Source organism: Astatotilapia calliptera, unplaced genomic scaffold, assembly GCF_900246225.1.
Source record: "Astatotilapia calliptera unplaced genomic scaffold, fAstCal1.2 U_scaffold_9, whole genome shotgun sequence".
In the NCBI taxonomy this organism is placed as follows: Eukaryota; Metazoa; Chordata; class Actinopteri; order Cichliformes; family Cichlidae; genus Astatotilapia; species Astatotilapia calliptera.
The window spans coordinates 541,156-564,655 of NW_020535833.1; the positions used below are offsets into that span (position 1 = coordinate 541,156).

Genomic DNA, 23,500 nt, shown 5'->3' on the forward strand with positions numbered 1-23,500 from the left:
GGGACATGTGAAACTAAGAATTTATAAAGTATAAAAACACAAGACCTTTAAATATGCAGTTCAATGTTACCATATGAACCGCATATTTAAAGATTTTCTCTAAAATGAGGAGTAACTTTTACTTTTGTTACTGTGGATCATCACAAAGTCAGCCTTCTACACACATCCTTATTCTCTTTGTATGTGTGATTGTTTGTTCTGCAGACACACCGATAAACAGAAACCAAAGAAATACTTTTCCTTTATAATCTAAGTCAAGTGAACTGACCTTTTAAACTGTAGTTTGCAGTGTGGACTCTCCAGGTAATCATACAGCTGTTTCATTCCTGAGCCCTCCAGGTTGCATCCTATTAGATCCAGACGTTTCAGATAGGGGGGGTTGGACTTCAGAGCACTGAGCAGAGCAGCACAGTTGTTCTCTGACAAAGTGCTGTCCTCAAATCTGTAATTCACATGATTGTTATTCAAAGTGGGGTTTTTTTTATTACATCATCTTTTTCCTATAAGAAACCAAGTGAATCTCTAATGGAGCTACACAGTATTGCAAACTCTAAAGATTATTTTCAAGTGCAAACATGCAGAAAACACACACACATACGGCAACAGAACACTTCTCTGATTAAAAATAACCAAGCTCCAGTTTGCTAGAGATTTGCTAGTGATTGTGTTTTGTTCATGCATTAATTAAAAAAAAAAAATCTTAAATTGTCTACATGTACTTGCACCATTTTTGATGATGGTGCAAGTACAGTCAAGTGGAGCATGCGTCTGTCCTCTCAGTAAGTGAGTGAGACAGTAGACAGCGGTGAGGAGGGCTGTTCGAGCGCACCGCAAAAACACAAATATGCCTGACACCTATAAACGAAGCAGCATCTGGCTGCAGTTTAAAGACTTTTTTGTCTCGTTCTCATCTTGACTTTGTCTTGGTCTTGACTTGGTCTGTCTTGACCTTGGTCTTGTCTTGGTCTCGATACCCTCTGGTCTTGGTATTGTCTTGGTTTAGGCAGTCTTGACTACAAGTCTAGCTTTTAGTATCTCTTTAGTCCAAATTTTTATTCTTTGTGTGAAAACTCATCCTAAAAATGTCAGCATCTAAAAACCTGCAGGTTATTAGTCAGCTGCTCTAACCTCTGGTCACTGTCTCATCCACATTGTCCCCCTAATGTTTCCAGATGTCCAATGTAAGATAGCAGGCTACATCTGACTCTGGTTACTTTGTTGTGCAATGTGGGGGTGAAGATTACTACAATCCTGTAATTGGATGCAAGATTTTCCAAAACTGTAAGTGGTGGATTTGTGGGAATCAATGAAATTATGCTAAAATCCAAGTCCTCATTGCCTGACGCTAAGGCAATGAGAAAAAAAATGGACTGGTGCATCCCAGTCCTCCATCTCACAGTACTGGAGTTGGGCTATAGGGGGATAAATTCATAGTTCAATATATTGAAATAACTTTATAAATAACAACAGATTCAGTTTCAGTTAACTGACCTGAGTGTCTCCAGTCTACAGTTTGGATCCCCCAGATTAGCAAAAGTTTCATCTGCTGGAATCTCCAGGTTGATTGAACTCAGGCACAGCTCTTTCAGATGGGAGGGGCTGGACCTCAGAGCTGAGGCCACAGGGCCACATTTACCCGCATAGACAAAAATCTTATGAAGTCTGTGTTGACACATATTAAAAAAATAACATGTTATTATGAAGAAGACACATTATATTTAGTTTGTGCACTCGCTGGAAAAGAATTGGACACTGTCTCTTCACATCAGTTGTTCAGCTGATCTGATCTGACTGACATGAAACATTCTTATGACTTCTCAGACCCACACATTTTCAGTCTTTGTTCTGATTTAATGTGGAGATGAAGGAGAAAACACTGAATTCCATTACATATGTGAGACTTTTCCCCCTCCATTTTGACAAACTTTGACAAATATAAAATCCAAGAAGGAAAAAACTAAAGTTATTTACTGTGAAAACCAAAAACATGTTTAATGAACCATTTTTAGATTTTGGAAATACAAATACCATGTATTTCTTTGAAAAATGGTATATAAACATCACATTTTTGAAGGTTGATGTGATGCTGTGATCATATGATATCATTATGTTAATCATGCTTTTCTTTTTTCAATAGCTGCTTGGCCCCGAAAAAGGAATGAAAGTTAGACAACAGGACAGAGCTGAACTGCTGTGGAAAACTGCTAAGAGCAAACTTCCAAAAAAAAAAAAATAAATAAATTGGAAATAAACAAGGACTCAGCTTCAAATGCTGTATGCTTCGGGTCCTTCCTATCAAAGTCTTATGTTTAATTTACAGCTGCTCACTGTGATGTTATCAAGCTTTAAATAGATAGTATTATCACTGACTGTATTGAATCACTTTTTTGATTTCATTTCTATTCCTGGAAGTAACTGTGACACCATTCAGTTGTATCCCATTGCTTTCACACTTGGCCATTGTGGCTGCTTCAGCTGAACATTTACAGTGGCTTGCAAAAGTATTCAGGCCCCTTGAACTTTCCCACATTTTGTCACATTACAGCCACAAACATGAATCAATGTTATTGGAATTCCACATGAAAGACCAACACAAAGTGGTGCACACGTGAGAAGTGGAGCGAAAATCATACATGATTCCAAACATTTTTTTTTACAAATAAATAACTGAAAAGTGGGGTGTGCATAATTATTCAGCCCCCTGAGTCAATACTTTGTAGAACCACCTTTTGCTGCAATTACAGCTGCCAGTCTTTTAGGGTCTGTCTCTACCAGCTTTGCACATCTAGAGACTGAAATCTTTGCCCATTCTTCTTTGCAAAACAGCTCAGTCAGATTAGATGGACAGCGTTTGTGAACAGCAGTTTTCAGATGTTGCCACAGATTCTCGATTGGATTTAGATCTGGACTTTGACTGGGCCATTCTAACACATGGATATGTTTTGTTTTAAACCATTCCATTGTTGCCCTGTTGCACCTTTATGTTTAGGGTCGTTGTCCTGCTGGAAGGTGAACCCCCGCCCCAGTCTCAAGTCTTTTGCAGACTCCTATTAGTCGTGCAATGCACAAAGTTGGCCTTTATGGAAGAGTGGCAAGAAGAAAGCCATTGTTAACAGAAAACCAGAAGAATTCCCGTTTGCAGTTTGCCACAAGCCATGTGGGGGACACAGCAAACATGTGGAAGAAAGTGCTCTGGTTAGATGAGACCAAAATGGAACTTTTTGGCCAAAATGCAAAACACTATGTGTGGTGGAAAACTAACACTGCACATCACTCTGAACACACCATCCCCACTGTCAAATATGGTGGTGGCAGTATCATGCTCTGGGGGTGCTTCTCTTCAGCAGGGACAGGGAAGCTGGTCAGAGTTGTTGGGAAGATGGATGGAGCCAAATACAGGGCAATCTTGGAAGAAAACCTCTTGGTGTCCTATGGACAGATTCCCCCACCTGAGCTGTAGATCTCTGCAGCTCGTCCAGACTCACCATGGGCCTCTTGGCTGCATTTCTGATCAGCGCTCTCCTTGTTCAGCCTGTGAGTTCGGCCTTGTCTTGGTAGGGTTACAGTTGTGCCATACTCCTTCCATTTCTGAATGATTGCTTGAACAGTGCTCCGTGGGATGTTCAAGGCTTGGGAAATCTTTTTGTAGCCTAAGCCTGCTTTAAATTTCTCAATAATTTTATCCCTGAACTGTCTGGTGTGTTCTTTGGACTTCATGGTGTTGTTGCTCCCAATATTCTCTTAGACAACCTCTGAGGCCGTCACAGAGCAGCTGTATTTGTACTGACATTAGATCACACACAGGTGCACTCTATTTAGTCATTAGCACTCATCAGGCAATGTCTATGTGCAACTGACTGCACTCAGACCACAGGGGGCTGAATAATTACGCACACCCCACTTTTCAGTTATTTATTTGTAAAAAATGTTTAGAATCATGTATGATTTTTGTTCTACTTCTCACGTGTGCTCCACTTTGTGGTGGTCTTTCACGTAGAATTCCAATGAAATTGATTCATGTTTGTGGCTGTAATGTGACAAAATGTGGGAAAGTTCAAGGGGGCTGAATACTTTTACAAGCCACTGTAGATGTATAAAAATGAAATCATCCAAATAATTTTCTGTAAAAAAACAAAAAACAAAACAAATAAAAACCATTTTCACAGTGTTTGAAACATCTCGACAAGATTTGTGACAAAATTAAATTGATGTGTTATTTTTCCAATAAATAACTGGGACTCTGCAATAAGAAAAATGATTTTGTTTTAGTAAGAATAACTTTAAGAACTAAACTATTGATCTACACTGATTTATAATCTTAATCACATCTGGACTCACCGAGCCTTTCTGCAGTTCTTAACAGCTGGAACCAGTCTCTCTCTACCCTCCTTTGTTGTGTTGTACTTTTCCAGATCCAACTCATCCAAAACCTCCTCTGACATCAGCAGCATATATGCCAGAGCTGTGCACTGAATTCCAGAGAGTTTCTTCTCTGATTTTTTCTGTGACTTTAGGAACTCTTGGATCTCCAGATGTACAGAGAGGTCCTTCATCTCCATGAGACAGTGGAAAATGTTTAGACATCTGTCAGGACACTTGCCATCACTGCTAATCTCCTTTAGGTTGTTGATAACTCTCTGGATGCTTTCAGGATTGTACTCTGCCTGACCCAGCAGACCTCCCAAGAGTCTCTGGTTGGACTTTAGACAGAGGCCATGAAGGAAGCGAACGAACAGTTCCAGTTGGCCGAACATACAGTGGAACGATTTCTCCATGGCTCTGCTCAGAAAACCTTCCAGAGATGAGATATCTTCCAGAGATATCTTATTTCCTTTATCGTCCTCAGTAAGGAAGTCCTGCAGCACCTCTGTCTTCCTGTTGGTGTAACAGTGGAACATGTAGACTGCAGCCAGAAACTCCTGAATGCTCAGATGAACAAAGCAGTAAACTGGTTTCTGGAAGATCACAGACTCTCTTTTGAAGATCTCTGTACAAACTCCTGAGTACACAGAGGCCTCTGTGACATCCAGACCACACTGCTCCAAGTCTTCTTGGTAGAACAGGATGTTTCCTTTCTGCAGATGTTCAAATGCTAGCCTGCCCAGCTTCAAAATAACTTCCCTGTCAGTTCTGGCGAGCTCCTGCTGCTTTATCGCTTGTCCTCCGTGGTACTTGTGCTTTTTCTTTGTCTGAACCAGCAGGAAGTGTGAGTACATGTCAGTCAGGGTCTTGGGCAGCTCTGCTCTCTCCTCTGTAGTCAACATGTGCTCCAGAACTGTAGCAGTGATCCAGCAGAAGACTGGGATTCCACACATAATGTAAAGGCTCCTGGATGTTTTCAAGTGGGAGATGATTCTGCTTGACAGCTCATTCTTTTTGAATCTCCTCCTGAAGTACTCCTCCTTCTGAGCTTCAGTGAAGCCTCGAACTTCTGTCACCCTGTCAACATATGTTGGACGGATTTGACTTGTTGCTGCAGGTCGGGAAGTTATCCAGATGAGAGCAGAGGGAAGCAGATTCCCCTCGATGAGATTTGTCAGCAGCTCACTAATGGTGGACTTCTGTGTGACATCAGACAAAAGCTTCCTGTTTGCAAAATCCAACAAAAGTCTGCTTTCATCCAGGCCATCAAAAATGAACAAAAGATGACACATAGTGAGCTTCTCTGCTGTGATGCTCTGTAATGTTGGATAGAAAACTTGGATCAGCTCCAGAAGACTGTACTGCTCATCTCTGACCAAATTCAGCTCCCTGAAAGAAAGCAGAACCACCAAACTAATGTCTTGGTTTTCTAAGCCATCTGCCCAGTCCAGAGTGAACTTCTGCACCAAGAAGGATTTTCCAATGCCAGCAACGCCATATGTCAGAACCACTCTGATGGGTGTCTTTTGATCAGGCAAGGTTTTTAAGATGTCCTGACATCTGATTGATGTTTCATGGAGGATCTTCTTCTTGGAAGTTCTCTCCACCTGCCTGACCTCATGTTGGATTTGAAACTCTTCATTCTGCACATCTGTGATGTAGAGCTCAGTGTAGATCACTCTGAGGGGGGCTTCACTTCCTGTTTTATCAGTTCCTTCATACACATGTTCACATCTGTTAATCAGAGTGAGCTTTAATGCATCTAAAGCTTTTTGCAGACCAGTATCTGTTGAAAGAATGGAAAACAATGAATCTGGAGAGCCCAAAATGCCTGAATAACAGAATAATTAAAAAAACAATATCAACAGAAAGATATTAGATTTTTCTTTGTGCACAGCTGTTCTTACTGGCTGCATGCTGATTATCTCTGGTTCTGGAATTTTCTCTACACTGTGGACAGAAGTCTGATGAATCCTTCAGGGCACCATGACACGACACACAACAGGATGTTGGCTTCCCCACGAAAAAATTATTACGCTTTGTTTCTCTGTGGGGACCAAAAAAAAATTATTCTCACCAAAGAAAAACGGTAAAATCAGACAAACCAAAGTTTAATAGTAGCCCGGGCATCCAAAAAAAACCATGGTTTATGTTTCTAGGCACCCAGTAGTCAATTCTTGACTACAAATTTTGCTTTGGTGCTTAGATTTTATTATGAGATGGATCGCTGATAACTTTCTTCAACAAAGTGAGAAGAAAACTGAAGTCCTTGTTTGTGCTCCTAAAAAATTGGTACCTATGGTTACAGAAACCTTAGGCCCTCTCGCTACATTTGCCAAACCTTCAATCTGTTTTTATTATTAAAAAAAACATTGCTAAGCTGAGTCCCATTGTCTCACGCTCAGAATTAGAAATGGTCATCCATGCATTTGTCTCATCTCGTTTGGATTATTGTAATTCTTTGTTCACTTGTTTATGTAAAGCCTCTGTGGATCATCTGCAAGTTGTTCAGAATGCTGCCGCAAAGCTTCTGACCAAGTCTTCTAAATACTCTCACGTTACACCTCTACTGATCAAGTGGCACTGGCTCCCCATAAAATTCAGAATCCACTTTAAGATTTTGACTTTGACATTCAGGGATCTGCATGGACAAGGACCAAACTAATATCAGAGATCTTACATCCCCAGCAGCTCCTTGAGGTCATGTGATCAGGGCTTACTGGTCGTCCGTCATACGAGGTTGAAAACGAAAGGCGAACAAGCATTTGTAACTGTAGCCCCCAGACTTTGGAGCTCCCTGCCTTTGAGCCTGAGACCTGTGGACTCAGTGGTTTCATTTAAAAAACAGCTAAAAACTAATATTTTTAAAATTGCTTTTGGTTGATTTCTGTTTTATGTTTTAGCTTTGCTTTGAAGCACATTATGATTGTTATCTTGAGAGGTGCTATACAAATAAAATTTTACTCTACTTACTTTACTTCTTTTCAGTATCTTTAATTTATTTTGTGTTTTGTTGCATTTTACTTTCTGCAAATCACTTTTGTGCCAAAGAAGATAAATCACAGAATCTGAAAGGCAAATTAGACATTATTCCGTAAAATAGATAAAAAACTACTCATGTCACGAGCTGCACATTAACTTTTGAAGTTTGTTAATCAGTCATAAATGTCTGTGCATGAATTGATACGCTTCATAATGTAGCCAAGGTCGGTATCATGGGACATGCCACTGGATGGCACTGTTTCTTTTGGGGTACCTCTTGATGGGGATCTACAGAAACATTCACGGAAGTGCTAGCTTGCATTGGTGTTATGTGGGTGTGCAATGCCGTTTTTCGCTGCCTGGTCTGTTTTAAATGCAAAGAGTGGAACAGTTAAGGCACTGGGAGTTGCTGCAACCGACTTCACTGTTCATGTCAGAGGGATCTCTATGCCGTTTTTCTGCTGGATTAATGCATTGTATTTGTTTGAGTTCACACTTGTATTATAATATCTCCATGGATAAGAGGGAAAATGTACCTTTGTTAACTGTTTAATGTGTCTCTGTTTAATTTTAGCACGAGAAGCCACTACAGTTATTTCTGCACTGCTAAGTTTGTTTTGTTTCTGGATGGCTTTATATCAGTCACAAATTGACACTAGACATCTTTGAGTTCCAGATGCTGATGAAGTTGGGAAAATAACCTGCAGTAGCAGTGGGTTACCAGCAGTGATGGGCAGCAACGCATAATTAGATTACTTTTTTCAAGTAACGAGTAAAGTAAGGGATTACTGTTGCAAAAAAGGTAATTAGATTACTGTTACTGTCCCGTAAACACGCTGCTCTACTACGTTAATAAAACCGTGATTTTTTTTTGCGAGAGTGTCTCATGACAGTGACATAAGCGAGTGCGACATTCGTGTCAACAGCTGTGTGCAGATCAACAATGGATAATATATCGAGTGTGGGAGAGAGTATGAGCATGCAGCGTTTAAAGCGTGGAAGTACTGACCTTACTTTGAGTTTGATTCCGTAAAAAGCGTTCGACACACACACACGGATATATACAGCTACACATGCATACACATGCATACACAAGCTGTGTAAACCAACCATAAATAACCAATCTAAATCTTATAAACATAAAATACAGGATGACAGAAATGAAATGAAGTAAAATGAATATCACAGAATGTACATAAGATGCAGTTGCAGTCTGCTAGTGGGAGCAGGAAGCGAGGGAGCCAGAGAGGGAAGTGATGGAAAGGTACATCTGGGAGACACAGGCAGCAGGAATCATTTCTCTCCAGCAGGGGCTGGACTAGTTTTCATAGCAACTACGAGCAACAAATGCAATGACTTTGTTGTTTTGTATTGACTATTTTGGTTTATATGAATAAAAAATTAAAAATAAGTACCTCTTGCCTCTGATTAACTCAGCTTTTGAGTCTCTCCACAAAGCCGCCATGTTCACTAAGTTGGATCTTCAAAACACATACCACCTCATTCCCATCCAGTAGGGTGACAAATGGAAGACAGCTCTTAACACCCCGCTCGGACATTTTGAGTATCTCCAAGGTAAGCTCCAACTCTGTGCCTTTTTCCTCACAGGGACTGTCAAGCACAGAGCACATCTATGATGCTGGGGAGAGGGAGCTCCAAGCAATGAAGCGGGTGCTGGATGAGTGCTGCTGCTAGCTTGTTGGGGAGGTTTACCTCTGTTTTGCTAAGAGACTAAATGCTTGCTTGGCCCGTTGGTCCCTGATCTTTGGTCGACTCTGTTGTACTCTCTCTTATCGCCTTGGGTCTAGAAATAAAAAGCCTGATGCTTTCTCAGCCAGTTCTTTTTCAGTCAGAGCAGGAGAAGATTCTGCCTGCCAACTAATTATGCTTCCTATTTTATTGTGAAAATTCTTTTTCCATGTTCAGTGTGTCTAGTTTCACTTCCTCCGTGGCCACATTATGTCCATTCACATCAGCCCTTTCCCCGTGTTTTTCCACTCCCCTTGAACACCTCCTGTGTGTATTTAGTCACTGAGTTTTCATTCATTCTTTGTCTGATTGTATGCTATTCTGCCATGCTCATGCCATATTTACCAGGAGTTTCATGCCATGCCAAGTCTTCGGGTTTTTTATGTCTTTTTTCCATGTTCATGTTAATGTTCAGGGCTTTTTATGTTTAGCACGAGTTCACTCAGGTTAGGTTAGTGTTTAGTTTTGGCTTTGCCATTTTTTTACTGTTAAAACCAGTCTTAATAAATGGCTCGCTTTCTGTTAAGACTAAGTTTGGTTCTTGCATGTCTGTACTTGGTCTACCTCCTCACTCCACTCCCACAGATTGTGACAAGATTGTCACCAGGGAAATCCTTTTAAATCATTTATAGATTTCTATCAAATTAAAGTTTGGATTTCCATTTTGGTTTTTCTGCTATAGACCCACAGAATATTTAATGCATCTTTTATTTCTTAATCCTAGCACTTCTAATCGTGGCAAGGGGTCCCATGAAGCTAGTTAATTAACTCATTTTATGTTACCCAGGGTTCAGTCTAACTATGAACACAGTCACATCAAAGTTGTTGCATTTGCAGTAACAAACCAATCGAAGTCATGGATAGGTGCACTGCAGGGCAGCAGTTAAGAATATAAACTACAAAAAATCACAGTAAAATTATCAAATATCAAAAATATCAATTAAACACATAAACATTGAAAGCAACACAGCTGCTGTGTGAGTGGTTGTTTTGGGGAAGTCATTTTTGAGGAAAGTTATTTTTCACCATTTTTGGAATACCTTAGAGCAGCGGTCTCCAACCCCCGGGCCTCGGACCGGTACCGGTTCGTGAGTCATTTAGTACCGGGCCGCAAGAGTTGAGGCTCAGGTGTGAAATGTATAGTTTTCAGGGGATTTTTTTCGGTTTTCAGCGTTATTTTGTTATCGTTTTTATCTTTTACTCGTTTTTTTCTTGGTCTTTTCACGGGTGTTATGAATAAATTTCTTTTTTTCGGTACCGGTACTAGTTTTATTTTGTTGTATTTATCCGCAACACCTTAAAGGCCAGAAAATATTGTCAGCCATAATTGTCGGCCATTGTCCGTGGCGCAAAACAGGTTGGGGACCGCTGCCTTAGAGTTTACCCTATAGGTTTGAAGAATGGTCTCTTTGCTTTCCAAAAAAAGCCTTCATTTCATACCTTTTGATCTTTAATCTCAAACAAAACCTGATGTGGAACAGGTTAGGCCACATTCAGTGACTCCAACCCTACAAACCCCTTTGAAATATTATGAAAGACTTCAAAACAAAAATCGTCTTCACTCAGTTGATAGCAGAAGCAGTCTCTTACTGTGTGACTGAGGGTCCATGTTCATGACTGAAGACTGGAGGATAATCTCTGGACGTGTCACTGTTCATGGACACAGAGCTGGATCCTGGAAACTCTGCTCTGTGTTTGTGTTGTTGACGTCTGCAAACGCAAAGACAAAATGAAGAAGCAATTCTTCTTCTGCATTTAACTGTTGTTGGCCACTGAGCTGCTTCTCTCTGTGTCAGATTTATCTGGCTGAAGCTTTCAATTTTGTCACTACTGACATAATTTTTGTAGGACAGTCTGTCACCAACTTCACTGAAAACAAATATCTGGAGATCAAACACATATTACATACTGAACACAACACAGATGTGTGAGTGGTTGGTTGAGAAAAATCAATTAAAGGAAGACACACATGACACACATAAACTCTCAGCTGCCGCCCCATGTGGGAGTGAAAAGTGTGAGCTGTAAGTGGCCCCAGTGGCCTGTAAGTGTAAGTCCTTATATAATGTGTGCCAGAGCCAATCAATGGTGAAAAAGGGAAACATGGAAAATCTGGTGAGGGGAGGGAGAGTGAGGAAAAAGGGTAAGAAAAACAAGAATCTTGACAACAGCTGTTGTGTGAGTGGTTGTTCTCTATCATATCGAGACTATCTCTCCACGCTGTTATATATTCTATATGTATGTGGTATGACCCCCTCTTGGTCGTGGCGTGTGGATACTCAGGCTAGCCCGGCCACACCCAACAGCTTACGTATAAAACAGCTGTGCAAACTTGACACCGGTGATTGTTTTATCTCCACTTGTTTGTGCGTGTGTGGTTGACTGATGGTACCTACTTGTGGTACTGTGTGACTGTGTGTGTGTGATAGTGGCAATGGCAGTGGTGTCCGTTAGTGGAAGCTTGTTTCTGCAGCCTCCCTGGATGCTGCCTCTCTCCTGGCCCTGGTCTCCCTTAGCCCCGGTCTCCCTTAGCAAGACCCTTAGCTTAGCTGCTATGCTCGATTGACTTAGTAGGCTGTGCTCCCCTGGTGTATTGCCCACGTGCCGCAGGTTTACGCAGCCAGCAGAGGCTCAATCAGTGAGCTAAACTTCCTGGCAGCCTACAGGTGTCTCGTTTGCGAGTTCACTCTTGCTGCTTCCCTGTCTGTGGACGGTGAAGCTGCTTGGCTCTGGAGACCGACCTTCGGGTCACGTTCCTTACTCAGCCCGCTAGTGCAGACTGTGTATCCTGGTGTATTGCTCGAGCTTCACCAGTTAACACGCCGGTTGGACCTCACTGTGTCTGACACCTCAGCCAGCGGGTGAGAGTTCTTCATCCTGCAGCATCAGCTCCCTATCTGGCGTATTGCCCACATGTCCCCCGCCTTTGCCTTTTCCCCCCACCTTTGCATCTGGCGGGGCCATGACTGGGGAGGTATGTACAAGTTAGCACATTACACCCTGGGTCAACACACCTGAATCAAATGATTAGTTCATTACCAGGGTTCTGGAAAACTTCAAGACAGGTTGAGGAGGTAATTTAGCCATTTAATTCAGCTTTTTTTGGATCAAGGACACATCTAAAACCTGCAACTGGCCCTTGAGACCTGGAGTTGGACACCCCTGAATGAATGTGTCGTATTAACAGCCTTGGTCATAAATACTAGAAACATGCTAATATGTTAAAAGACGTTAAGCATACTTTTCACCATTTTTGGAAACCGAGTTTATCCTATAGCTTCCAAGAATGGTTAATTTTACTTTCCAAAGGAATAATAGTTCCAAAAGCCTTCATTTCATACCTTTTGATCTTTAATCTCAAACAAAACCTGATGTGGAACAGGTTAGGCCACATTCAGTGACTCCAACCCTACAAACCCCTTTGAAATATTATGAAAGACTTCAAAACCAAAATCGTCTTCACTCAGTTGATAGCAGAAGCAGTCTCTTACTGTGTGACTGAGGGTCCATGTTCATGACTGAAGACTGGAGGATAATCTCTGGACGTGTCACTGTTCATGGACACAGAGCTGGATCCTGGAAACTCTGCTCTGTGTTTGTGCTGATGACTGCAAACACAAACATACAATGAAAAAGATGTTTTTCTTTTACATTTACCTGTTGTTGGCCACTGAACTGCTTCTCTCTCAGTGTCAGATTTATGAGACAGGCTGTCACCAGAAAACAAATATCTGGAGATCAAACACATAATACATACTGAAAACAACACAGATGTCTTAGTGGTTGTTTGAGGAAAAGAACTTTTTATGAATGTGAGAGAACTTTGAGAGCTTTGTTCAGAAAGACTATTCTTTCACCATTTTCACATTGTAGATACAGTGGGGCAAAAAGGTATTTAGTCAGCCACCGATTGTGCAAGTTCCCCCACTTAAAATGATGACAGAGGTCAGTAATTTGCACCAGAGGTACACTTCAACTGTGAGAGACAGAATGTGGAAAAAAAAAATCCATGAATTCACATGGTAGCATTTGTAAAGAATTTATTCATAAATCAGGGTGGAAAATAAGTATTTGGTCACCTCAAACATGGAAAATCTCTGGCTCTCACTGACCTGTAACGTCTTCTGTAAGACGCTTTTCTTTCCCCCACTCGTTACCTGTATGAATGGCACCTGTTTGAACTCATCATCTGTATAAAAGACACCTGTCCACAGCCTCAAACAGTCAGACTCCAAACTCCGCCATGGCCAAGACCAAAGAGCTTTCGAAGGACACCAGGAAAAGTATTGTAGACCTGCACCAGACTGGGAAGAGTGAATCTACAATAGGCAAGCAGCTTGGTGTGAAAAAATCAACTGTGGGAGCAATCATCAGAAAATGGAAGACATACAAGACCACTGATAATCTCCCACGATATGGGGCTCCATGCAAGATCTCATCCCGTGGGGTCAAAATGGTCATGAGAACGGTGAGCAAAGATCCCAGAACCACACGGGGGGACCTGGTGAATGACCTGCAGAGAGCTGGGACCAAAGTAACAAAGGTCACCATCAGTAACACACTACAACGGCAGGGAATCAAATCCCGCAGTGCCAGACGTGTTCCGCTGCTGAAGCCAGTGCATGTCCAGGCCTGTCTGAAGTTTGCCAGAGAGCACATGGATGATACAGCAGAGGATTGGGAGAATGTCATGTGGTCAGATGAAACCAAAGTAGAACATTTTGGTATAAACTCAACTCGTCGTGTTTGGAGGACGAAGAATACTGAGTTGCATCCCAAGAACACCATACCTACTGTGAAGCATGTGGGTGGAAACATCATGCTATGGGGCTGTTTTTCTGCCAAGGGGACAGGACGACTGATCCGTGTTAAGGACAGAATGAATGGGGCCATGTATCGTGAGATTTTGAGCCAAAACCTCCTTCCATCAGTGAGAACTTTGAAGATGAAACGAGGCTGGGTCTTCCAACATGACAATGATCCAAAACACACCGCCCGGGCAACAAAGGAGTGGCTCCGTAAGAAGCATTTGAAAGTCCTGGAGTGGCCTAGCCAGTCTCCAGACCTCAACCCCATAGAAAATCTGTGGCGGGAGTTGAAAGTCCGTGTTGCTCGGCGACAGCCCCAAAACATCACTGCTCTCGAGAAGATCTGCATGGAGGAATGGGCCAAAATACCAGCTACTGTGTGTGCAAACCTGGTAAAGACCTATAGTAAACGTTTGACCTCTGTTATTGCCAACAAAGGTTATGTTACAAAGTATTGAGTTGTATTTTTGTTATTGACCAAATACTTATTTTCCACCCTGATTTACGAATAAATTCTTTACAAATCCTACCATGTGGATTCATGGATTTTTTTTTCACATTCTGTCTCTCACAGTTGAAGTGTACCTCTGGTGCAAATTACTGACCTCTGTCATCATTTTAGGTGGGGGAACTTGCACAATCGGTGGCTGACTAAATACTTTTTTGCCCCACTGTAGATAGATAGATACATTAAAAAAGACTTCAAAACCGAAATCATCTTTATTTAGTTGATAGCACAAGCAGTCTCTTACTTTGTCCCTGAGGTTCCAGGTTCATTATTGAAGACTGGAGGATAATCTCTGGACGTGTCACTGTTCATGGACACAGAGCTGGATCCTGGAAACTCTGCTCTGTGTTTGTGTCGCTGATGACTGCAAACACAAACATACAATGAAAAAGATGTTTTTCTTTACATTTACCTGTTGTTGGCCACTGAGCTGCTTCTCTCTGTGACAGATTTATCTGGCTGAAGCTTTCAATTTTGTCACTACTGACATAATTTTTGTAGGACAGTCTGTCACCAACTTCACTGAAAACAAATATCTGGAGATCAAACACATATAACATACTGAACACAACACAGATGTGTGAGTGGTTGGTTGAGAAAAATCAATTAAAGGAAGACACACATGACACACATAAACTCTCAGCTGCCGCCCCATGTGGGAGTGAAAAGTGTGAGCTGTAAGTGAGTGCAGTCCTTATATAATGTGTGCCAGAGCCAATCAATGGTGAAAAAGGGAAACATGGAAAATCTGGTGAGGGGAGGGAGAGTGAGGAAAAAGGGTAAGAAAAACAAGAATCTTGACAACAGCTGTTGTGTGAGTGGTTGTTCTCTATCATATCGAGACTATCTCTCCACTTCGTTACATATTCCATATGTACGAGGTATGACCCCCTCTTGGTCGTGGCGTGTGGATACTCAGGCTAGCCCGGCCACACCCAACAGCTTACGTATAAAACAGCTGTGCAAACTTGACACCGGTGATTGTTTTATCTCCACTTGTTTATGCGTGTGTGGTTGACTGATGGTACCTACTTGTGGTACTGTGTGACTGTGTGTGTGTGATAGTGGCAATGGCAGTGGTGTCCGTTAGTGGAAGCTTGTTTCTGCAGCCTCCCTGGATGCTGCCTCTCTCCTGGCCCTGGTCTCCCTTAGCCCCGGTCTCCCTTAGCAAGACCCTTAGCTTAGCTGCTATGCTCGATTGACTTAGTAGGCTGTGCTCCCATGGTGTATTGCCCACGTGCCGCAGGTTTACGCAGCCAGCAGAGGCTCAATCAGTGAGCTAAACTTCCTGGCAGCCTACAGGTGTCTCGTTTGCGAGTTCACTCTTGCTGCTTCCCTGTCTGTGGACGGTGAAGCTGCTTGGCTCTGGAGACCGACCTTCGGGTCACGTTCCTTACTCAGCCCGCTAGTGCAGACTGTGTATCCTGGTGTATTGCTCGAGCTTCACCAGTTAACACGCCGGTTGGACCTCACTGTGTCTGACACCTCAGCCAGCGGGTGAGAGTTCTTCATCCTGCAGCATCAGCTCCCTATCTGGCGTATTGCCCACATGTCCCCCGCCTTTGCCTTTTCCCCCCACCTTTGCATCTGGCGGGGCCATGACTGGGGAGGTATGTACAAGTTAGCACATTACACCCTGGGTCAACACACCTGAATCAAATGATTAGTTCATTACCAGGGTTCTGGAAAACTTCAAGACAGGTTGAGGAGGTAATTTAGCCATTTAATTCAGCTTTTTTTGGATCAAGGACACATCTAAAACCTGCAACTGGCCCTTGAGACCTGGAGTTGGACACCCCTGAATGAATGTGTCGTATTAACAGCCTTGGTCATAAATACTAGAAACATGCTAATATGTTAAAAGACGTTAAGCATACTTTTCACCATTTTTGGAAACCGAGTTTATCCTATAGCTTCCAAGAATGGTTAATTTTACTTTCCAAAGGAATAATAGTTCCAAAAGCCTTCATTTCATACCTTTTGATCTTTAATCTCAAACAAAACCTGATGTGGAACAGGTTAGGCCACATTCAGTGACTCCAACCCTACAAACCCCTTTGAAATATTATGAAAGACTTCAAAACCAAAATCGTCTTCACTCAGTTGATAGCAGAAGCAGTCTCTTACTGTGTGACTGAGGGTCCATGTTCATGACTGAAGACTGGAGGATAATCTCTGGACGTGTCACTGTTCATGGACACAGAGCTGGATCCTGGAAACTCTGCTCTGTGTTTGTGCTGATGACTGCAAACACAAACATACAATGAAAAAGATGTTTTTCTTTTACATTTACCTGTTGTTGGCCACTGAACTGCTTCTCTCTCAGTGTCAGATTTATGAGACAGGCTGTCACCAGAAAACAAATATCTGGAGATCAAACACATAATACATACTGAAAACAACACAGATGTCTTAGTGGTTGTTTGAGGAAAAGAACTTTTTATGAATGTGAGAGAACTTTGAGAGCTTTGTTCAGAAAGACTATTCTTTCACCATTTTCACATTGTAGATACAGTGGGGCAAAAAGGTATTTAGTCAGCCACCGATTGTGCAAGTTCCCCCACTTAAAATGATGACAGAGGTCAGTAATTTGCACCAGAGGTACACTTCAACTGTGAGAGACAGAATGTGGAAAAAAAAAATCCATGAATTCACATGGTAGCATTTGTAAATAATTTATTCATAAATCAGGGTGGAAAATAAGTATTTGGTCACCTCAAACATGGAAAATCTCTGGCTCTCACTGACCTGTAACGTCTTCTGTAAGACGCTTTTCTTTCCCCCACTCGTTACCTGTATGAATGGCACCTGTTTGAACTCATCATCTGTATAAAAGACACCTGTCCACAGCCTCAAACAGTCAGACTCCAAACTCCGCCATGGCCAAGACCAAAGAGCTTTCGAAGGACACCAGGAAAAGTATTGTAGACCTGCACCAGACTGGGAAGAGTGAATCTACAATAGGCAAGCAGCTTGGTGTAAAAAAATCAACTGTGGGAGCAATCATCAGAAAATGGAAGACATACAAGACCACTGATAATCTCCCACGATATGGGGCTCCATGCAAGATCTCATCCCGTGGGGTCAAAATGGTCATGAGAACGGTGAGCAAAGATCCCAGAACCACACGGGGGGACCTGGTGAATGACCTGCAGAGAGCTGGGACCAAAGTAACAAAGGTCACCATCAGTAACACACTACAACGGCAGGGAATCAAATCCCGCAGTGCCAGACGTGTTCCGCTGCTGAAGCCAGTGCATGTCCAGGCCCGTCTGAAGTTTGCCAGAGAGCACATGGATGATACAGCAGAGGATTGGGAGAATGTCATGTGGTCAGATGAAACCAAAGTAGAACATTTTGGTATAAACTCAACTCGTCGTGTTTGGAGGAAGAAGAATACTGAGTTGCATCCCAAGAACACCATACCTACTGTGAAGCATGGGGGTGGAAACATCATGCTATGGGGCTGTTTTCTGCCAAGGGGACAGGACGACTGATCCGTGTTAAGGACAGAATGAATGGGGCCATGTATCGTGAGATTTTGAGCCAAAACCTCCTTCCATCAGTGAGAACTTTGAAGATGAAACGAGGCTGGGTCTTCCAACATGACAATGATCCAAAACACACCGCCCGGGCAACAAAGGAGTGGCTCCGTAAGAAGCATTTGAAAGTCCTGGAGTGGCCTAGCCAGTCTCCAGACCTCAACCCCATAGAAAATCTGTGGCGGGAGTTGAAAGTCCGTGTTGCTCGGCGACAGCCCCAAAACATCACTGCTCTCGAGAAGATCTGCATGGAGGAATGGGCCAAAATACCAGCTACTGTGTGTGCAAACCTGGTAAAGACCTATAGTAAACGTTTGACCTCTGTTATTGCCAACAAAGGTTATGTTACAAAGTATTGAGTTGTATTTTTGTTATTGACCAAATACTTATTTTCCACCCTGATTTACGAATAAATTCTTTACAAATCCTACCATGTGGATTCATGGATTTTTTTTTCACATTCTGTCTCTCACAGTTGAAGTGTACCTCTGGTGCAAATTACTGACCTCTGTCATCATTTTAGGTGGGGGAACTTGCACAATCGGTGGCTGACTAAATACTTTTTTGCCCCACTGTAGATAGATAGATACATTAAAAAAAGACTTCAAAACCGAAATCATCTTTATTTAGTTGATAGCACAAGCAGTCTCTTACTTTGTCCCTGAGGTTCCAGGTTCATTATTGAAGACTGGAGGATAATCTCTGGACGTGTCACTGTTCATGGACACAGAGCTGGATCCTGGAAACTCTGCTCTGTGTTTGTGTCGCTGATGACTGCAAACACAAACATACAATGAAAAAGATGTTTTTCTTTTACATTTACCTGTTGTTGGCCACTGAGCTGCTTCTCTCTGTGACAGATTTATCTGGCTGAAGCTTTCAATTTTGTCACTACTGACATAATTTTTGTAGGACAGTCTGTCACCAACTTCACTGAAAACAAATATCTGGAGATCAAACACATATAACATACTGAACACAACACAGATGTGTGAGTGGTTGGTTGAGAAAAATCAATTAAAGGAAGACACACATGACACACATAAACTCTCAGCTGCCGCCCCATGTGGGAGTGAAAAGTGTGAGCTGTAAGTGAGTGCAGTCCTTATATAATGTGTGCCAGAGCCAATCAATGGTGAAAAAGGGAAACATGGAAAATCTGGTGAGGGGAGGGAGAGTGAGGAAAAAGGGTAAGAAAAACAAGAATCTTGACAACAGCTGTTGTGTGAGTGGTTGTTCTCTATCATATCGAGACTATCTCTCCACGCTGTTATATATTCTATATGTATGTGGTATGACCCCTTCTTGGTCGTGGTGTGTGGATACTCAGGCTAGCCCGGCCACACCCAACAGCTTACGTATAAAACAGCTGTGCAAACTTGACACCGGTGATTGTTTTATCTCCACTTGTTTGTGCGTGTGTGGTTGACTGATGGTACCTACTTGTGGTACTGTGTGACTGTGTGTGTGTGTGATAGTGGCAATGGCAGTGGTGTCCGTTAGTGGAAGCTTGTTTCTGCAGCCTCCCTGGATGTTGCCTCTCTCCTGGCCCTGGTCTCCCTTAGCCCCGGTCTCCCTTAGCAAGACCCTTAGCTTAGCTGCTATGCTCGATTGACTTAGTAGGCTGTGCTCCCCTGGTGTATTGCCCACGTGCCGCAGGTTTACGCAGCCAGCAGAGGCTCAATCAGTGAGCTAAACTTCCTGGCAGCCTACAGGTGTCTCGTTTGCGAGTTCACTCTTGCTGCTTCCCTGTCTGTGGACGGTGCGGCTGCTTGGCTCTGGAGACCGACCTTCGGGTCACGTTCCTTACTCAGCCCGCTAGTGCAGACTGTGTATCCTGGCGTATTGCTCGAGCTTCACCAGTTAACACGCCGGTTGGACCTCACTGTGTCTGACACCTCAGCCAGCGGGTGAGAGTTCTTCATCCTGCAGCATCAGCTCCCTATCTGGCGTATTGCCCACATGTCCCCCGCCTTTGCCTTTTCCCCCCACCTTTGCATCTGGCGGGGCCATGACTGGGGAGGTATGTACAAGTTAGCACATTACACCCTGGGTCAACACACCTGAATCAAATGATTAGTTCATTACCAGGGTTCTGGAAAACTTCAAGACAGGTTGAGGAGGTAATTTAGCCATTTAATTCAGCTTTTTTTGGATCAAGGACACATCTAAAACCTGCAACTGGCCCTTGAGACCTGGAGTTGGACACCCCTGAATGAATGTGTCGTATTAACAGCCTTGGTCATAAATACTAGAAACATGCTAATATGTTAAAAGACGTTAAGCATACTTTTCACCATTTTTGGAAACCGAGTTTATCCTATAGCTTCCAAGAATGGTTAATTTTACTTTCCAAAGGAATAATAGTTCCAAAAGCCTTCATTTCATACCTTTTGATCTTTAATCTCAAACAAAACCTGATGTGGAACAGGTTAGGCCACATTCAGTGACTCCAACCCTACAAACCCCTTTGAAATATTATGAAAGACTTCAAAACCAAAATCGTCTTCACTCAGTTGATAGCAGAAGCAGTCTCTTACTGTGTGACTGAGGGTCCATGTTCATGACTGAAGACTGGAGGATAATCTCTGGACGTGTCACTGTTCATGGACACAGAGCTGGATCCTGGAAACTCTCCTCTGTGTTTGTGTCGCTGATGACTGCAAACACAAACATACAATGAAAAAGATGTTTTTCTTTTACATTTACCTGTTGTTGGCCACTGAGCTGCTTCTCTCTCAGTGTCAGATTTATGAGACAGGCTGTCACCAGAAAACAAATATCTGGAGATCAAACACATAATACATACTGAAAACAACACAGATGTCTTAGTGGTTGTTTGAGGAAAAGAACTTTTTATGAATGTGAGAGAACTTTGAGAGCTTTGTTCAGAAAGACTATTCTTTCACCATTTTCACATTGTAGATAGATAGATACATTAAAAAAGACTTCAAAACCAAAATCATCTTTATTTAGTTGATAGCACAAGCAGTCTCTTACTTTGTCCCTGAGGTTCCAGGTTCATTATTGAAGACTGGAGGATAATCTCTGGACGTGTCACTGTTCATGGACACAGAGCTGGATCCTGGAAACTCCGCTCTGTACTCCATCAATCCACTCAACTTTAGGCTTCCTGACAGAGAAACAAAGAACACTGACTATGACTACAGCAGAAAAACAAACATCAAAAACATTTTTATAGACACCTGTAACTGGCAGAACAGGAAATACAGGATACACAGATGCACACACAGTTCTAGCGTGTATTAAACCCAGCTTACTTTCTACCTCATAAATCAACAGATACTTTTACTCTCTTACAGCCCACTGAGAAATAGAGAACTCAGCACAAGAAGAAAAATGTCAGTCTGACCATAAACCAAAGCCTTATTTCCAATCATCACATTTCTTTTTGGAAGGTGTCACAAACTCAAGTACTAAAATGGACCAAAACAATTTCCAAATTTTTTTGTTCTACCTTGACAAACATTAATTCCTATTTCTTAACTTTTTCTCATAAGAAACATTTTTTCCTATTATTCTGACACCCCATAAATGCTCAGTAACACTCACCTTGATTTCACTTGTCTGCTTCGTGACTGCAAAAACTGAAATTACAGTATTTTGTTTCCTCCTCACCTCAGCAGAGCAGCTCCTTCCTTCTCCACAGGAACTTGTATGACTACATTCCCAATGTGTTAACCAGTGGTTAGCACAGACTGAAGAGATATATCTTTGCTTAAATGCCACAAATAAGAGCGTGAATATAATTTAAATATCAACTAGACCTGCTAAACACAATCAATTCATTTTTAATTCAACTGACTTTTATTCAAGTAGCACCTAAGAACAACAACAGTCATTTCAAAGCACAAATAACATTAAGACAAACCCGTTTGAGTGAGTATTTGGTGACAGTTGGAAGGAAAAGCTCCTCTTTAAAAGGAAGAAACCTTCAGCAGTAGTAAGACCTTTGCACACAGCACATGTGGGGATCTGCTCTAAAACCCAGTATTTTCTATCGATTGCGCTGCACAATAATGGTTTCCCACTGCATCAAGGAAAGCACAGTGAAAGCGTGGCAGTGAAAGAAATATTTGAGCATTTATTCTAGCTAGTGGATGGCAGAGCTCATGCAATGCCCTATGTGAAGAAACCTTCAGGCTCAGGGAGGGGATGTTATCTGCCACAACAGGTTGAGGGTTAGAAAAGTGAGACGTACTCTTAAAAGCTGAAAAAAAGGATTTCATGGACATAGTAACCACCCGTCTTTACTTCATGTCCAGCAACAATGGTACACTCACTTGGTGTTGGCTCTCAATGCAGTATTAATATCACTTGCTGTTCCCAGTGCAACAAATAAATAATCGCAGCACAGAAGGGTCTATGTGTTCAACAACAATGATGGTTTCTGACCTTTAATGAAATGAAACCATTAATAGGAGCTGAAACAATACAAACATAGAATGTTACAGGAGCTCAGTGTAAGGACAAGAAAGACATTGTGGACAAAACAGGACATGCCCCCATAATCTTTAGTTACAATATTATAGTTATTTAAATGGTCTGATTGTTAAAATATGTATTTTCTTTGATTGTGGTAAGATAATGTGTGCCCCAGTCTCCAAAAATGACATAGTGCAGGAAGCGTAGTTATTCCTCCGTTATACCACAAGAGGGAGTATCCCCTAAAATGAGCACCTCTAGCGGGAGTAAATAAGCCCAGCCACTACCCATAAGGCAGTGCGCCTATAAGAGTTGTGTGAGACTGCAAAAGTGTGTAACGCTGTGCTATGTCCATGTATATATTTGCAGGTAAGCAGATACAAGATGGTAAATAACTTAAAATGTATCTACAGATGAGTCCACGGGGTTGCAGAGAATGTGGGAAAGTTGGCCGTTAATCCCCACTATGTGTCATTAGTGTATAAGTTATTGGTAGCGATGTGATTGTTAATGTTTCTTCCAAAAAGCTTTACAGTTGACAGTTATTGTGTAGATTAATAATTACTTTCTTGAACTGTAAACTACAGGTTTGTGACTTAGCTTCTTGGAGGTGAGACATACGTGTCATGTTCAGTGGTTGAACCTGCTTTCTGCCACCTGCATCACACGATGGAGGTCTCCGATGATGACTCAAACTATAAGGTGAAATTTAAGACCTATTCCAATGTGCAGCTGCACTCAGCCATCAGTGTCTCAAGATAGCTACTGTGCTTGACCCACGCTTTAAGGATTTAAAGTGTCTTGCAAGGGGAGAGCGAAAAGAGGTTTGGACCAGCCTTGAGGCCCTGCTGTAGGAACGGTGCAAAGATGACACCACAAAGGAGCCAGCAAAGATAAAGAGCCACCTCCTCCCTTCATTTTCTTCAGAGTCTGATTCAGATGAGGAAGCCCTATATAACAGGGCCCTGAGTTTGTACAGAGCAGAACACACCATCAACGAGAAAGACTGCCCGCTGCAGTGGTGGTCGAGTCGAGCAAGGACCCACCCACAGCTGTCTGTCCTGGCCCACAAGTATTTGATTAGTCCTGCTACTTCTGTTTCA

General features: G+C 42.3%; 1 protein-coding gene across 1 annotated transcript; it reads right to left on the bottom strand.

The window, feature by feature from the left end:
• Positions 1-249: 249 nt before the first annotated feature.
• Positions 250-21,061, bottom strand: LOC113018465 (NLR family CARD domain-containing protein 3-like). Its single transcript, XM_026161524.1, has 8 exons — positions 20,952-21,061; positions 20,492-20,611; positions 18,606-18,725; positions 10,684-10,803; positions 6,933-7,003; positions 4,339-6,148; positions 1,492-1,662; positions 250-442 (listed from the first exon to the last, which is right to left on the bottom strand). The coding sequence occupies exons 1-8, from the start codon at positions 21,059-21,061 to the stop codon at positions 250-252; spliced, it is 2,715 nt and encodes a 904-aa protein (XP_026017309.1).
• Positions 21,062-23,500: the final 2,439 nt, after the last annotated feature.